The sequence below is a fragment of the Pipistrellus kuhlii genome, unplaced genomic scaffold (assembly GCF_014108245.1).
Source record: "Pipistrellus kuhlii isolate mPipKuh1 unplaced genomic scaffold, mPipKuh1.p scaffold_m20_p_1, whole genome shotgun sequence".
NCBI lineage: Eukaryota > Metazoa > Chordata > Mammalia > Chiroptera > Vespertilionidae > Pipistrellus > Pipistrellus kuhlii.
The window spans coordinates 171,555,634-171,573,144 of record NW_023425404.1 but is presented as its reverse complement, the minus strand read 5'-3'; the positions used below and the strand labels follow the sequence as shown (position 1 = coordinate 171,573,144).

General features: G+C 37.2%; 1 protein-coding gene across 5 annotated transcripts in view; it reads left to right on the top strand.

Annotated features, from left to right (window-relative positions):
- The window catches only part of SLAIN2 (SLAIN motif family member 2), a 68,632-nt gene that overhangs the window by 37,021 nt on the left and 14,100 nt on the right, over positions 1-17,511 (top strand). For 2 of the 5 annotated variants that reach the window (XR_006739985.1, XM_036417000.2), the window contains exon 7: positions 6,085-6,162. The exons of 2 other annotated variants lie outside the window; for them this stretch is intronic. Coding sequence is in view for 2 of the 3 variants with exons in the window: in XM_036417000.2 (XP_036272893.1) it covers positions 6,085-6,162 (78 nt within the window). In the remaining variant the exon portion in view is untranslated. Of the gene's footprint in view, positions 1-6,053; positions 6,163-17,511 lie in introns of all 5 variants that reach the window. One more of the 5 variants, XM_036417014.2, reaches the window with a different exon arrangement.

Here is a 17,511-nt window from a genome sequence, read left to right as displayed (position 1 = left end):
TGAGTAAGCAAACAAAATGACTTGGGATTTTGGGGACAAGGATCATTTTACTTAGCAGTAATTAGCATTCGTTTGTAGTGGCTTATGCTTACTTAGCATTTGGCATCTGGAGAAGATTATTTTAATTATCCCCCTATATGGAAAAATTATGTTAAATAATTAAGTGGGATGAGTTGTAATAAAAAAGGCTAGGGCTCAAATGGTGTGGCTCAGTTGGAGTATCCTCCAGTACAGTTAAAGGTCGCCGGTTGATTTCCTATCAGGGCACATGCCCAGGTTTCAGGTTTGGTCCCCAGTCAGGGTATATAGAGGAGATAGGCAGTTGATAGATGTTTCTCACTCTCTCTTTGCCCTCTTCCCCCCCCACCCCCTCTTTTTTCTTACTCTCTCTCACTCTCAAATCAATAGAAACATTTTAAATAATAATAAAGGCTAGGGAAAAATGCAATGAAAATATTCTTTTATTGAACTTTGTATTTTATAACTCAATAAAAATAATAAAATCAACATACATTTTTTAGGAAAAATATTTTTACCTATTGGTTGAGCACAGTAATGAATATTACACCTTAACTTCTAAAATTTGTCAATAATTTCTTTAGAATTTATCTTTTCTTTATTTAGGCTCAATGCACACTAAAACCCAGATTTATCTAATTATTTCCACTCATACTGATTGAAGAACAGTCTTCAATTTTTAATTCTGAAAGGTTTGGGTTTTGAGATTTTTTTTTGTTTGCTTAATGAAGCAACTGCTATACAAATAGGGAAAATGTTCAATGTAAAGATAAGTTTGACAGAGATTCATAAAAATCCCATTTTACACTAAATTCAGAAATTGCCATATTGTTTATGTCTTTGTTCCTTTGGAAATCAAGTGCAATGATTTTTAAATGTCTTCACAGTTTGAAAAATTAATCACATATAAGTCACATATAATGATAAGAATTGGACTAACACTCTGTTTCATTGATTTTATAATTGCTGTACCATTATTTATACAGCAATCTGTTTAAATATAGGGATATATTATTGTACCACAGGTGTTGGGCACATACTCTGCTGAAGTGAGCATGATTTCAAATTGTTGAAAGAAATGTAGCTGAGCCCACCTGTGCCTTTATAACTGGGAGTTCTCCTAAGTACCTTTTATATGAAATATATTGTTTATTAAAGGATAATTATTCAAATGTGCGAATTTCAAGCTCTAGATATGTTATTAAAACTCAAGTGTCACCCTAGTCTGTTTTTCTCAGTGATTAGAGTATCAGCCCTCTGGACTGAAGAGTCTTGGGTTCAATTCCGGTCAAGGGCATATACCTTGGTTCCAAGTTCAATTCCTGGCCCAAGTCCCAGATAGGGCGCCTGTGGGAAGCAACCAATTGATGTGTCTCTCAAATTGATGTTTCTCTCTCTCTTCCTTCCCTTCAACTCTCTTAAAAAAAAAAAAAAAAAATCAATGGAAAAAATATCCTTAGATGAGGATTAGTAAAAAAGCACACACAAAACTCAAGCATACCTGCAGCCATAGTTTATAACGAACGCCAGCAAATTATTTTCTTTGGAGAGGAGCATTTTATCATTGACATTATTATTGCTGGGACATGATGATTAAAACAAAACAAAACAAAAACAAGCTAATTTTACTTTTGTTTCTGAATTTTCTTATAGACAGCATACTGCTTATTGCCTGCACTTGGGGGTAGTGTGGTTGAGGGTGCTGTTTTTACCACCCTTCCTTTGACGTACATGAAAAAGTGAAAGGTTTGGCTATAGGAAGACCAAAAGAGTCTGTTGTCTAAAAATAGGGTGACGATGGTCTGAATTGGGTATTTAAGAAACAGTGGAATGTAAAGGAAGAGACAGATCTATAGAATTATAGGGATGAATAATGGAATTTAAAGAAAAATGTGAGCTAGAATGACTTGAAAAATGGTGTTATATTTTTAACTGAAATACAGAGGTTTTCGGAGTTGGTTTGTAAGAGGAAAACATTAGCCTAAATAATGGTAGCATGAGAGAATAATGTGCTATCTTTGCTTCTCACAGTCAGGTTTTGCTAATTTTAAATTATATAAATAATCCTGCGGGGATCGAGGCAAAACTGGCTCTCCAACATCCCCGAGGGGTCCCAGATTGCGAGGGCGTAGGCCAGGCCACAGGACCCCATCATGACCAGGGCCAGGGAGGGATTGAGGGAGGGCTCCAGGGTGTGTCTGGCCCACCTTGCCCAGTCCCTATCTGCCAGACCCCAATAACAAGCTCACCTAACAGTTGGAGCATGTGCCCCCTGGTGGTCACTGTGCATCATAGCGACTGGTCGAATCATCAGACACTTAGCATATTAGTCTTTTATTGTATAGGAGGATTAAGAGAGGAACCAGGGAAACAATAAATATTTTAAAGCAACTAACACCATATTTTATTCAGAAGATTGGGAGACTCAGTTTATTACATTTTGTCATTTAAAAATGATTTTGTATTTGTAAAATCGATCAAATTTCAGATTGATAATTCAAATTCAAATTTAATTTTTGTTCTTATTTGTATAACATGTGACTGTGTGGTATCCTATGAAAATTGTTCATTTCATTCTGTTTTTATTAGGCAAATTTAGAGTATATTGCCTGATTCTTCAAATTACCATCAGACAGTTTCCACTTGTACATAGATGCCATTGTGACATCACCCCAGAAACTTGAGGGATAAATAAGATCTGTTGGAGTCATCATAGTTATTTAAATAGAACCTTTCAAGAACAGTTGATTAAAGATGATATTTTATATTATCCCCTCATATAAAAATGTAATGGTTAATAGACATTGTGGATTGCCAGCATACATTTAGTTGGTTACCTTTTGTCCTCATTTACTCCACTGCAGTGACAGTGGCCTAATTCCTATTCTTCCAGTATACTCGGAGCACTCCTACCTCTCAAGTTCTTTACCATTGCTGTTCCTTTTGTCTAGAATGCTTTCTCCGGACACCTATATATTGCCATCTCATCCTTCAGGTCTTTGCACAAATCTCATCTTAGGGAAGTCTTTCCTGATCACCCTATTTATAATTGCAACCTGTCTTCTACTTTCTGCCTCCCTTTCCTACTTAATTTTTTCCAAAGCAACTATTTTACTCTTTGTTTATTATCTATTTCTCCTTTCCTAGAATATTAGCAGTTCCATGAAAGTAGGAATTTTATTTCTAGTTAGCTACTGAATCCATTGTACCTAAACTAATATCTGGAATAAAGCATATATTTTAAAGAACAAACGAATGAGTAAATAAATGAAAATATAAATGGTTGGAAGCATGTGTGAATACATATATAAAAGAAGAATATTCAGTGATGATACAGCATCCTGTATTTCTGTGGGATGTATATGAGGTAATATATTATAAAGTCGGGGGCGGGGGGGTGGTTGTCCCTCAGCCCAGCCTGCACCCTCTCCAATCTGGGACCAGTAGGTTGGGTCCCTAAACGGGCACTCAGACATCCCTCTCACAATCCAGGACTGCTGGCTGCCTTCCTGATTGCCCCTAACTGCTTCTGCCTGCCAGCCTAATCACTCCCTAATCACTCCCCTGCCAGCCTGATTGATGCTTAACTGCTCCCCTGTCAGCCTGTTTGCCCCTGCCCTCCCCTGCAGGCCTGGTCCTCCCAACTGCTCTCCTGAAGGTCTGGGTCCCTCCCAACTGCTCTTCCCTACAGACCTGGTCGCCCCCAATTTCCCTCCCCTGCAGGCTTGATCATCCCCAACTGCCCTCCCTTGCAGTCCTAGTCCCTCCCAACTGCTCTTCCCTGATGGCCTGATCACCCACAACTGCCCTCCCCTGCTGGCCATCTTGTGTCCACATGGGGGCAGCCATCTTGTGTGTTGGAGTGATGGTCAATCTGCCTATTACTCTTTTATTATATAGGGTAGAGGCCTGGTGCATGGATGGGGACCAGCTGGTTTTCCCTGAAGGGTGTCCCAGATCAGGTTGGGGTTCCCTTGGGGTGTGGGCAGCCTGGGCAACAAGCCGGTGGTGGTTTGCAGGCTGGCTATGCCCCCTAGCGACCAAGCAGAGGTCCTGGTATCTGAGATATATTTACTTTCTACAATTGAAACTTTGTATCCTGGAGCTGAGCCAAGCCTTCTGCTTGCTCAGTGGTGGCAGCCATTTCTATTGGGACTTAAGTACTTATCTTCTATAATTGAAACTTTGTAGCCTTAAGCGGAGGCCTGGGCTGGCTAGTGTGTGCGGAAAGCTTGGCTTCCTCCATTGCTGGGAGCGACTCTAGCCTCTTTCTCTTTCCAACTCCGTGGCTGCCACCATTTCTGTTTGTATTTATGTATCTTCTATAATTGAAACTTTGTATTCTTGAGTGGAGGCCTAGGCCAGCAAGGGCAGGCAGAAAGCTTGGTTTTCTCCATTGCTGGGGAAACCCAAGCCTCTTCCTGCTCTCTGTGGCTGTAGCCATCTTGGTTGGGTTTATTTGATATTTGCTCCTGATTGGTGGGCATGGTTTTGTGAGTGTGGCTTGTGGATGTAGTGGAGTGATGGTTAATTTACATATTCCTCTTTTATTAGATAGGATTGTTTTAGGTTGGAGAATTTTTTTTTTTATCCTTATCCAAGGATATGTTTTTCATTACTTCTAGAGAGAGAAGAAGGGAGAGGAGGAAAGAGAGAAAAAAACAAAAACAAAACATTGATGTAAGAGAGAAACATCGTTGGTTGCCTCAGATACATGCTCTGACCAGGGATCAAACTGCAGCCTGGGTATGTGCCCTTACTGAAGTCGAACCCATAACCGTTTGGTGCATGGGACAATGCTCTAACCAACTGAGCCACACCAGCCAGGGCTAGGGCTGGAGAATTTTTTGCTAGTCTGCCTGGTAATATTTAAGTTAGCATATACAACTACTTAGCTACAGTAATGTGGAGTGCTATAAAATGCGAAATCAAATACATTTGTTACTTTTTTAAAATGTTTACTATCAGAAAGCATTAATAGGGTTAAACAATAAAGGGAAAGAGAAATCCTTAATTCTCTTTGATAATATATCAAGTTTCCCTTTCTCAACCCAATGATTGTTTTATACTCTGGCCAGATTTCTATCTGTCTATATCTATATTTAAATAGATAGGTAGGTAGATAGAAAGATAGATAGATAGATAGATAATAGATATATATCTTAGAGAGATCTCAAATATGACTTGAGTGAAATTTTAAAGCCACTTAAATAGGAGCTTGCACTGGTAGGTGTGGACTCACAGCTCATTGGAACCATAACTATGGATGGCTCTGGCTGCTACTTACATGCCAATTTTGAGAGTTATTGCAATTAATAGATTTGGAGTTTTGAAGAAAGCTTAGAACTCCTAATTGATCACTTTAAAAAGCAGATGCTCCGACTCTCCCCCAAACCCCTCGGTTGTCACACACACATATACACTCTTCCCACCCCATATGCATATGTGCACAACCCAGATATTTTGCTACACAAAGTCTAAAATACAAATGAGTTGTATTCTACAAGATGATGTGGAACATACGAAAGGCATTGGATTGTGACTCCCCGAGGACTTGCCTGGTTCTGAGTTTTCTTTTCCTTTTTGAGTATGAGAATGACCGTTTCATGTTAGGGCAATTTATCTAACAAGAACTGCTTCGCCAAAGTATGCTTTTTTTGCCTTGAACAAGTACTACATTTATTTTATTCTCTACTGTGTGCTTGTGTTCATCACTTTTACTTAATTAGCTTTCTATTCTTTGCATCTGTAGCATGTTTGCTGGTGGTTTGATTTCTCTTTGATATTTTGATCAGTTTACATATCATAAATTTTTCTCATCTATATGAAACTATTTCTGAAAATCTGTACTTTGTACTAAGATTTTCATCCCCGTCTCTTTCCAATTTAATTCACCAAGCATCACTTTACAATTTCTTTGCTTCAAGGATTCTAACATATTTTCACCTTATGGTTTCTGTTACTTGATAAATTTTCAAGTTTGTATTAAAATATTCAAGTTTACAGAAGCTATAGCCTTTATCTTGTTCTTCCAGGCAAATATTACAGTTCCTTATTTTTCAACAGCTTCGCAAAGGCTGAAAAATTTGCCTCGTACTTCCCTCAAAGCCAAACAGTTGCTTCAAACTTCATCTACAAAAAGAGGTAACTACAGCCTCTTACTAAGTTTTAAGTTTCAGAAAATGGTCAGGTTAGTTAAATCTTATACCTTTTGGCATACTGAGTCATTGATGTCTGTAGACCACATTTTAGTTTTTTAATAATAATCATAAAATGTTAATTCATTCTCTGTTCCTTGGATAAACTCATTTTCTACAGAAGTGTATATTGGGATGCTATTCTGAATAGCTACAGGTCGATACTCAACCACAAAGCTTCACTGGCTGAGCGGGATGCCATCTGAAAGGAATAAGTGATACATAGCATTTAATATCAGAGAACTGATCTTTTCCTTACTAACCTAAAACTGTAGGTTATTGTTTTAACTTAATATTGTATGAACTAATAAATGCTTTAAAGTTAGCTAACTGTAATGTTTTTTCTTCTGACTTTCATTTTTTTCTTCTGACTTTCTGTAGGATGAAATGGGAATGCTTTCACATTATAAGCTAAATTGACATTTTGTGATTAACTGATAAAGTTTGGAATATTTATGGAATGATAGCTCCATATTCTTAAAACCTGAGAGTTGAAGAAATATATGAAGGTTGGACATCAAACTATATTTGTTCCAAGAGATTGGATGTATGGGCAGCTAGAAAGAAGTAGAGTTAGGAGAAAGAAAGCATGGGGTCAGCTATACCAACAATGAGAAGAATGAATAGAAACCTCAGAGGAAATGGGACAGAAAAAATATCAGAAGTGAGAAAAAAATATTTCTTCTATCCAGGATATGTAGATTTCCTGATTGCTTCAGAACCCAATAAAGAACAAAGTTATATAAGGAGGATAAAAAGCACTAAAGAGGAGGTTTGAGATTTGCTTTGTTGAAAAAAAGATCTTGTTAACATGGTTACAATAGTACTGAAATCGATGTTTTAGAAGTTCACTGATGCAAAAGTTTTAGCAGAAATTTGGTGTATTAAGTATAATTTTCAGAAATAGTTTTTAATAGAATTTGAAGGAAAGAATATTCATATAGAAAATTAGGAGGTGTGAATATTTTTGTTTTGGATATCAGAAGTTGATCATCTTTTAGTATCACTGTTAGAAATTAGTCTAGGTAGATTATGGTCTTGATGGAGAAGAATACCATTATTAGGGATCATTATAATAGAAATTATAATGAGAATAGGAATTATTTGAGGATCTTAGAGTGTGTGTGTGTGTGTGTGTGTGTGTGTATTTAATATTTCTAGGTGTGGGAGGTGGGTAAAAGTAGATAGGCATCAAAGGATTGTGGCGTCTGAACAGCAAGAGATTCATATTTAACAATAAAAGTGTAGAGGATTTACATAAGTTTATATAAATTTTTGTTGTATGTCTCTGTAAGCTGCTTCATAGTGTGTTTTGGGATAGGTTTAAATAATTACAAATTTTTACTTAAAGATTTTTTTAAATATATATTTTATTGATTTTTTACAGAGAGGAAGGGAGAAAGCGAGCTAGAAACATCGATGAGAGAGAAATATCAACCAGCTGCCTCTTGTACACCCCCTATCGGGGTTGTTCCCGCAACCAGTGTACATGCCGTTGACCGGAATCGAACCTGGGACCTTTCAGTCCGCAGACCGACACTCTAGCACCGAGCCAAACTGGTTTCGGCTACTTAAAGATTTTATGTTACTATGAATTAGATTAAGAGTATCTTAACTTCGAGCTGGTTTTGTTTGTTTGTTTGTTTTGTTTTTTTTTAATTTGCCTGTAGAGGTTATGTTATTTTTGTGACTCAGAGCCACCAAATTTCCCCCCACTCTATAAGATGACAGGAAGACTTAGTCTCCTGGTTCCTGGCACTCCAGCTATCTAGTTGATTTAGTACAGGGAGAGAAGTGTGTGTGTGTGTGTTTGGTTTTGTTGCTGTTTTATTTCATTTTGTTTAATCTCTGATTTTCTGGTTGGTATTGTGGCTTGGAGATGACAATTTTACACTATAAGTTATGAACCAATTGAAAAACAGACATAGGTATGTGATAGGATTTAAAGTGTTAGCTTAATTACTAAATTAGCTTAAGCTGAATTAGAGTATTCCTTGGATCCAAACCCAATGATTGTTTATACTCTGGCCAGATATCTATTATGTTTCCTCCGAAAATAAGACCTAGCGCATGGAAAGATAAGACATCCCTGAAAATAAAACCTAGCGCAACTTTGGGAGAAAAAATTAATATAAGACACTTATTTTCGGGGAAACAGAGTATCTATCTCTTTTCTCTCTCTCTCTCCTCTCTCTCTGTCTCTGTCTCTCTCTCTCTCTCAAACTTATAACTGAAACTATTAAGTAACTAACAAGTGGGTGCACCATGGATACACTGGACAAAGGGATAATTCATGGCCTAAGCAGGACAGAGCTGGGGACAGTATGAAATTTCATCATACTACACAGAATGGCATGCAACTTAAAATTTATGAATTGTGCACTGAAAATGCTAAAAAATCAATCCCTTCTTCATGTATTATTGTGGTTAGTGCATCATAAATTTAATTTCTGAAAAGTTTCTTTTGCAATTTTTTCTGTATTTGAAGATCATTTAATTTATTGATAGGAATTTTGAAAAAATTAAAATATGCCATTATAAACTTAGTTCACTTAAATACTAAGAAGTAATTTTGTGAAGTGTTAAGAATAAAAAATACGTAATAGAAATAACTATATTATGAATAAACAGAGTTTTTTCCCAAATTAAAAAAAAAATTATGAATTGTTTGTTTCTGAAATTTGCTATTTAATATTTTAGGACCGTAGGTAACCAAAGCCTCAAAAAACAAAACAAAACAAAAAACAGGGCAGGTGCTAGTGTATTACAAAATTGGGTCATTCCAATTCTAGCATTTGGGTTTTTTTTTTTATTTGTTAAAATACTATATAAGTATTTGTCAAAATACAATACTTATTCTTTAGTCATCAAATGGCATAGTTTCATTAGGAAATTCAGAATAAATGCTAGTCTTTCTCTTAATTTACCAGTTTGCAAAATAAAACATTGGCAAACTATCATTCTCCAAAGGTGGCCAATATTTTTCTTAAAATATGTATTATTATGAACATATAGATTTAAACTTTTTGTATGTTTCAGTCCATTTTCAGTATTTTTTCATCATTGGTGAAAGCTTCTTCAAGTTGACTTTCCAACCTTTTTGACTCACCCTAGTAGTTTTTGATAACTTCTGCTAACTGGTATGATAAGATATGTTTGAGATGTTGTATGTTTTTTGCCACCATAGACCTAGATTTAGTCATTTCTCAAAGTCCTGGCTTTTTGGTAGGAAATTGTATTTAAAAACTGTAATTTACGTTTTTAGCTGTGCTTATTGTTACTGGGTTGGACATTGTTTCTTGGTCTTTTCAGTTTCTAGAGCTAGTAAATATATTTGTAGATTTGTGTTTGTGTATTTTTTAAGAATGAATGTCTTAATAAGTTCATGCTGGTACTTCCTGTTCAGATTCAAGGACTTAAGGGTAATTAATCAACCTTTTTTTTTTAAAATATATTTTATTGATTTTGTACAGAGAGGAAGGGAGAGAGATAGAGAGTTAGAAACATCGATGAGAGAGAGTCATCGATCAGCTGCCTCTTGCACACCCCCTACTGGGGATATGCCCGCAACCAAGGGACATGCCCTTGACCGGAATCGAACCCAGGACCTTTCAGTCCCCAAGCCGACGCTCTATTATCCATTGAGCCAAACCGGTTTCGGTTCACCTTTTTTTTTTCCTTTATCCTGTTCTGGGAATCCTGTCTCTCAGCAACAGAGATAATTAGAATAATATTTAATAGTTTGTTTTATTCCATATTACATACCTAATCTTTTAGGGATAACATTAGCCTGAAAATCAGACAATATGATTACCAAAGGCAGTTTATAAAACTTTGCAAACGCTTCCTTCTTCTTTTTTACAGTTATACTGTATCCACACTGTTACATACTTTCTTTATGACTCATTTAGCCTTAGCTCCACGTTTAAATATATATTTTATGCTTACCACCAACCTGAATGTTATTGTCTCAGTCATTTTCCGTGTTTAAAGCTTACTCTGTAGTAGATTCCCCAAGAAGGAGTTAGGAGAACAGTATCTATTTTATCAATTTTTGCATGTTTGGTTACAGCTTGTCTGGGGTTTTTTTGGGGGGGGGGTTTTGAAAATCATTATCTAGATATGAAATTTTTGGCTCATATTTTCTTGAGTATCTTAAATATATTATCCCATTTTTATCAGAAATAAAGAATTATTTCTGTTAGAGTCATTTGGTCTTTTTATCTGGATGTCCAAAGGATATTTTTTTTTCCTTTAACGTTCAGTAATTTAGAGAATATTTCTTAGTATTTTTGGCCAGTCTGAGTTGATTTCCCCATATGTGATGTGTTCTTTTATTTTGGAGTTTTTAAATTTCAGACAAGTTCTTCTGAATTATTTTTTTGTTGTCTCTTGCTTTTGTTTTTTTTGTGAGGACTCCTGTTAGACACAGGTTAGATGTTTGTTTTGTTTTTCCTATCTTCCATATCTGTTGCCTTTTCTTTAATTCTTTTCATCTTTCTTAAAATTTCTTTTTATTGTTTGTTTTTCGTAAAGTATAATCTGTTATATATGTTGACTAGTGTTACTTCTGCTTTAACCTTTATTGTGAAATGATTTATTTTATGTCTAATTCTTTTGTGTTCCTTCACCTCGTTTTTTTGTTTTCTATCTTGATATATGATGTTCTTTTATCTTTTGTATACTTTTCTTAAATGTTTTTAGAATTTGAAATATTAGATTTGAATTTTTACTGGTGTGCGTGTGTGTGCGTGCGTGCGTGCGTGTGTATGTGTGACATGATTTCTGGCAAGGTTTCCAACAGTGTGCGTGTGCATGTGCGTGTGTGTATGACATGATTTCTGGCAAGGTTTCCAGCATTAATAGGAGTGTTTTGGTTTGCAACCTCCTCATGAACTTTCCAGATGTAATCTGAAATTAGACCGCTTATGTGGAGGGCAAGGAGAGACTGAAGAGCCAGACCACTCCAGATTAGGTAGGTGGCAGGGAACTTCCTTACAAGGCTGGTCTCCAGATATCCACACCCACACAGCAGAACATGAAGTTTACATAGAAAGTCCTCACCTGGGCTGAGTCACTACACAGGAAGCCTTAACTGGGTTTACTCATGGACCTGCATTTCTGTCTCAAGGCTGTATCCTTGGAGCAGGTTCTTGGAGGAGCGAAGACCAGCAGGGAATGCACATTCCAAGGACAGGGAGGCAGTGAGGAGCCTCCAGTTGCCCAGATCCAGCTCATGGGTCAACTTCTTAAAAGCATTGTTTTGTTTCTCTTTTTTCTTATAACATTACTAAAGGCCTGAATCGGGATGAAACTGGCCCTCCGGCAGGCCAGGCCAAGGGACCCCACTGGTGCATGATCAGGGCTTGGGAGGGATGCGGGAGGTTGGCCAGCCAGAGAGGGACTGTGAGAGGGCTCTATGGCATATCCGGCCCATCTCCCTCAGTCCCAATCAGCCGGACCCCAGCAGCAAACTCACCTACGGGTCGGAGTATCTGCTCTCTGGTGGTCAGTGCACATCATAGCGGGCAGTTGAGTGGCCTTAACATATCATTAGCATATTGCACTTTGATTGGTTGAATGGCCGACCAGACAACTGTCCACTTAGGATGTGAGATTTATTCTCCATCTATTTCTGTTGATGGTTTTTCTGTGAAATTCATTTTTCTAAACATTTAGAAAGCTAGATCTAAGATTTTCTAACTTTACAGCTCTAGAGCTCCCTCATCTGTTATTCTAGGACACATGTGTCAAACACAAGGCCCGCGGGCCTAATCCGTCCCGCCAGGCCTTGCAATGTGGCCCGCACCGCGCTGTCATCACTGCACTCTGCTGCGTTTCCATCACAATGACAGTTTATGACTGTTCAGTAAACCATTCGGCCCGCGATTTAGGCTGGATTTTAGATTTTGGCCCCTTCTCTGATTGAGTTCGACACCCCTATTCTAGGAAGTTGTTTAAAAATATGCCTGCTGCTCTAGCTGGTTTGGTTCAGTGGATAGAGTGTTGGCCTGTGAACCGAAGGGTCCTGGGTTCGATTACGTCAAGAGCATGTACCTCAGTTGCGTGCTTCTCCCCGGCCTGGGCCCTGTTCGGTGCTCGTAACCAATTGATGTGTTTCTTTCACATCAGTATTTCTGTCTCCTTCCCTCTCCGTTTCACTCTCTCTAAAAATCAATGGAAAAATATCCTCAGGTGAGGATTAAAGTACACACACACATGCATACTAGAGGCCTGGTGCATCAAAATTCATGCACGGGGGGGGGGGGGAAAGGCGGGGGGTGTTCCTCAGCCCGGCCTGCCCCCTCTCACAGTCCAGGAGCTCTCAGGGATGGGAAGCAACCCGACGATCAGGGGAAGGCGACACCCCATCACACCTCTGCTGCTGCCACGGCTGGCAGCAGAAGCTTTGGCCCTGATTACCTGAGCCTCGGGTGGCCCTGGGCAGCTGGGGGTCTAAGGTGATTAGGGGACTCCAGAGGCAGGTGCCTGCCACCCTAGTGGGGCTGAAGGGACTGGACGTTGCCATCTTGTGGCTGGGGATGCCACCATCTTTGAGGGTGGGGCAGTCAATTACATATTCTCTCCTTATTGGCTGTGGGTGCTACCATCTTTGCAATGGCATGAGGGTCAATTAGCATATTTCCTCTTTATTAGATAGGATACATATATATGTGGCTGCTTATTTTGGGATTTATTTATACCCCTCTCCTACTTTTATTTTTTATTTTTTCCCCAATTACAGCTAACATTCAGTATTCTTTTATATTCAAGTTTCAGATATATAGCATAGTGGTTAGACAATCATACTTCACAAAGTGTTTCCCCTAATATTTCCAGTACCCACCTGGCACCATAATATATTCATAATAGCATTATTGAATATATTCCCTATGTTGTTCTTCACATCCCCATGACTGTTTCATAACTACCAATTTGTACTTCTCAGTCCCTTCACCTTTTTCACGAAGTCTTCCAAATCTTCCCCTCTGGCAGCTTATCAGTCTGTTCTCTGCATCTATGAGTCTGTTTCAGTTTTGTTTGTTCGTTTATTGTGTTAAGTGCCATATATAATGAAATCATGGTGTTTGTCTTTCTCTGACTGACTTATTTCAGTTTATATAATACCTTTCAGGTCCATCCGTGCTGTTACAAATGGTAATATATTTTTATCCCCTTCCATACTTTTAAAGTATACAAGTTAGCCGAGACCGGTTTGGCTCAATGATAGAGCGTCGGCTTGGGGACTGAAAGGTCCTGGGTTCGATTCCGGTCAAGGGCATGTCCCTTGGTTGCGGGCATATCCCCAGTAGGGGGTGTGCAAGAGGCAGCTGATCGATGACTCACTCTCATCGATGTTTCTAGCTCTCTATCTCTCTCCCTTCCTCTCTGTACAAAATCAATAAAATATATTTAAAAAAAATAAAATAAAAAATAAATAAAGTCTACAAGTTAGTGTTTGAGTATATTTACAGAATTTAGCAACTATTACCACTGCCTGATGTTAGAGATTTCCATCACCCTCACCATGCCCATTCACAGCTACTCCCCAACCCCACTTGTTCTGGCCCCTGGCAACCACCAATCTTTCAGTTGCTATGTATTTACATATGTTGGACATTTCATATAAATGGAATCATGCAATATATGATCTCTGTGATTGGCTTCTTTACCTTAGCATAGTGTGTCCAAAGTTTATCATATTGTAAATATATTTGTACTTTGTTCCTTTTTTTTCTTTTTTTAGTATATTTTATTTATTTATTTTATTTATTTTTTTTTTTACAGAGAGGAAGAGAGAGGGATAGAGAGTTAGAAACATCGATGAGAGATAATCATCAACCAGCTGCCTCTTGCACACCCCCTACTAGGGATGTGCCCACAACCAAGGTACATGCCCTTGACTGGAATCGAACCCGGGACCTTACAGTCCACAGGCCGACGCTCTATCCACTGAGCCAAACCGGTCTCAGCACTTTGTTCCTTTTTATTGTTAAATAATATTCCATTGTACAATATATCAAATTTTGTCTATCTTTTCATCAATTGATAGACATTTGAGTTGTTTCCACTTTTTGCCTATTGTGAATAATGCGTCTGGTGGATTATCTATATACTGTATAAAAGCCTAAGCGACTGGCTGGCCATTCGATTGGCCAATCAATAGCTATGATGCACACTGACCACCAGCGAGCAGACGCTCAACACAGGAGCCACTGAGCTGTGGTGGCTTGGCAGCTGCTGTTCTTGGATGACTCACCCAGACCAAAGAGGAGGGAGCCTGATTCTGGGGTGCATCACCCAAAAGAGAACCCCCTCTCACAATCCAGGACCCCTGTGGGGAGAGAGTTTGGAGAGCTGGTTTTGTCCAATCCCCACAGGCCAGGCTGAGGGACCCCCAACAGTGCTTGAAAGGCGGGCCTCCAGTTTATTTATATCTATCAGTCTTTGTGTGTGTGTGTGTGTATATATATATATATATATATATATATATATATATATGGAAGAAAAGCTAGTGAAGTCCATTCCAGGGGTTTCTTCTATCTCTTATGCTTAATGAATTTTCTCTTGATAACTATGCTTATACACATAATGATGAGTCATGTACACCCATGAGAGAAGAAATCAAAGGCTTCTATGCCTTGTTTTTGTTTTTTTATGATTACTTATCAGCCATTACAAATTTAATATGCCTTCATGTTATATCTTATGAAACCTGTCTAGGATAGTAGCCTTACAAATAAACTTTCTGTCTAGTTGAAAATTAAAATGGTAAAAAAAATTATTTTTAAATTTCTGTCTACTCCCAGAAGTGTTTCTCTTTTGGTTTCCATTAAGGAATACCAATCTGGGAATAGGGAGACCTGGGTGCAAGTCCTGACTTCCTTGGTTATTTGCTCAATTGATCCCTGATTGTGGCAAGTTTTCTTCGCTGTACAGAAAAAGAGATTGAAAAAGCAAACAACAACAACAACAAAAACCACAAAAAATAATAAATAATTATTTAGAATAAGAAAAGATTGGAATAGTCACTAGTAACTCTTTTAAAAGGGATTTTTTTTTAACTTTGTAAAATGAGAGAATCATATTTTTACTTCATCGCTACGCTCTTTCACAACCAGAACTTATTTTAAGTTATTATGGCAATAACCTGTTAATATCATTGATACTGCATGGACCATGGAGTGACGGGGATGATGTAATATAGTGAGGGATAGTTTACAAGGAAGTATTTTTATCCTTATTATGTATTTCTTATATAATTGAAAAGCACATGTATTTTTAATTGATTCATAGAAGGCAAGGGGGAGGGAGAAATATCGGCGTGAGAAGGATCAGCTGCCTCCTACATGCTCCCTACCTCAAATCGAGCCCACAGCTCAGGCCTGTGCCCTGGCGGGGAGCTGCGCCAGCAGCCTTCAGTGCATGGGGCAGTTCCCAGCTACTGAGCCACCCCGGCCAGGGTAAAAGGCACATGAATTTTAATAAATGTTATTCTCCCATTAGTCATAGTGGCCTGTGTTTCCCATGTATATTTTTATTGCAAACTATATATATTTATTAAATGTTTACACATTTCTTAAAATTATACACTTAATATAAATTATAGTTTGTTAAACATTGTGAAGACAACCACTTGGAATGTCTAATTTTTATATTATTAGATACATGTAGGATATATTTATATAACATTTTATATTTAGTGAATATCAAGTTAAAAATAGTATATTACTTACTCAATTTCTCTTTTCAGAGTTGTTTTATGTGCCTGCTGAATTATCTAAAACTTGATTAGAAAGAAAACCTATTATGATTTTTATAAATGCTTCTTAATGACAAAAATGAATATTTTAAAAATATAAATCCTCATTTCACCAACTCTTGCATTTTAGAGTTGACTTAATTTAGACACCAAGGTTAGCATTCTTAGTCACATGTCAGTTTTATAAATAGAGTTCCAATTCTTGCCCAGAGCAGATAACACTTTATTTTATGCCTTAGTGAAGTGTAATTCTTTTTTTTATGGATTTGAAAGAGAGAGAAATCTTATTTGTGCATTCATTATTAGTTCTTGTAGTACCCCGACCAGAGCTCAAACCCATAACCTTATTAGCATATCAGAATGATGCTCTAATCAACTGAGCTACCCAAACATGGCCTCCAGTGTAGTTTTTGATAGTGGAAATTATAATCTACTGTCATAATTAATTTGGACAAAAGAGCCTATTAATTAACCCCTATATTTTAGTTAATTTATAAGAGCATCAAGTTAGCATTCTTAGTCACATGTCAGTTTTATAAATAGAGTTCTAATTCTTGCCCAGAGCAGATAACACTTTATTTTATGCCTTGAATCAAGTGTAATTCAAGCTTAGGAGACTGCCCGAGTGACCGTGTTGCATATCTTTCCAGAGAATTCAGCTGCAGCAGGCTGAAAGGCACCATATTCCTTAGATAAAGAAAGCATGGATGTGATATATCTTATAATTTGTGTAACATTTTATATTTACTCACAATTTTCATACATATTACTCATTTGATCTTTGTACCTAACCTATGTTATTTGCCAAGATTCGTTTTTATTAAACTTACATCTGAATATTTTTTTTCTCTTTTGGGGAAACAATGCAAATCGTATTTTTTTTTTTTTTCTGAACATTTATTGCTGGTATATAGAAATACAGTCAATTTTGTATGTTAATCTTCTATCCTGTGACTTTATTGAACTGAATATTTCTAGAAGTTGTTTTTGTAGATTCCTTGGGATTTTCTATGTAAATAATAGTGGAGACAGTTTCTTCCTTTCTAATCTACATGCCTTTTATTTCCTTTTCTTAGAACTTCCAGTAATATATGTCATTGTCTTATTCTGAATCTTAGAGGGTAATCATTCAGTCTTTCATCATTAAGGATAATGTTACCTGTAGATTTTTTTGTAGATACTCTATCAAATTATAGTTTTCCCATTCTTATTTTTCTGGAATTTTTTATCATGAATTATTGAATATTGTAAGATGCATTTTTTTACATCAATAGATTTGATCATGTGATTTTTCTTTAGCCTGTTTTGTGTTAAATTACATTGAATTTTCAAATATTGAATCAGCTTTGCATCCTTGTATAAACCTCAATCAGTCATGATATATTATTTTTTATATGTCATTTAGTTCTATATGCTGATAGTTTAGGTTTTATGTCTATATCCATGAGGGATATTGGTCTGTAGTTTTCTCTTTTGATATTGTGATTTTATGGGTTTGATATCAGGGTAATACTGTCTTTATAAAATGAACTG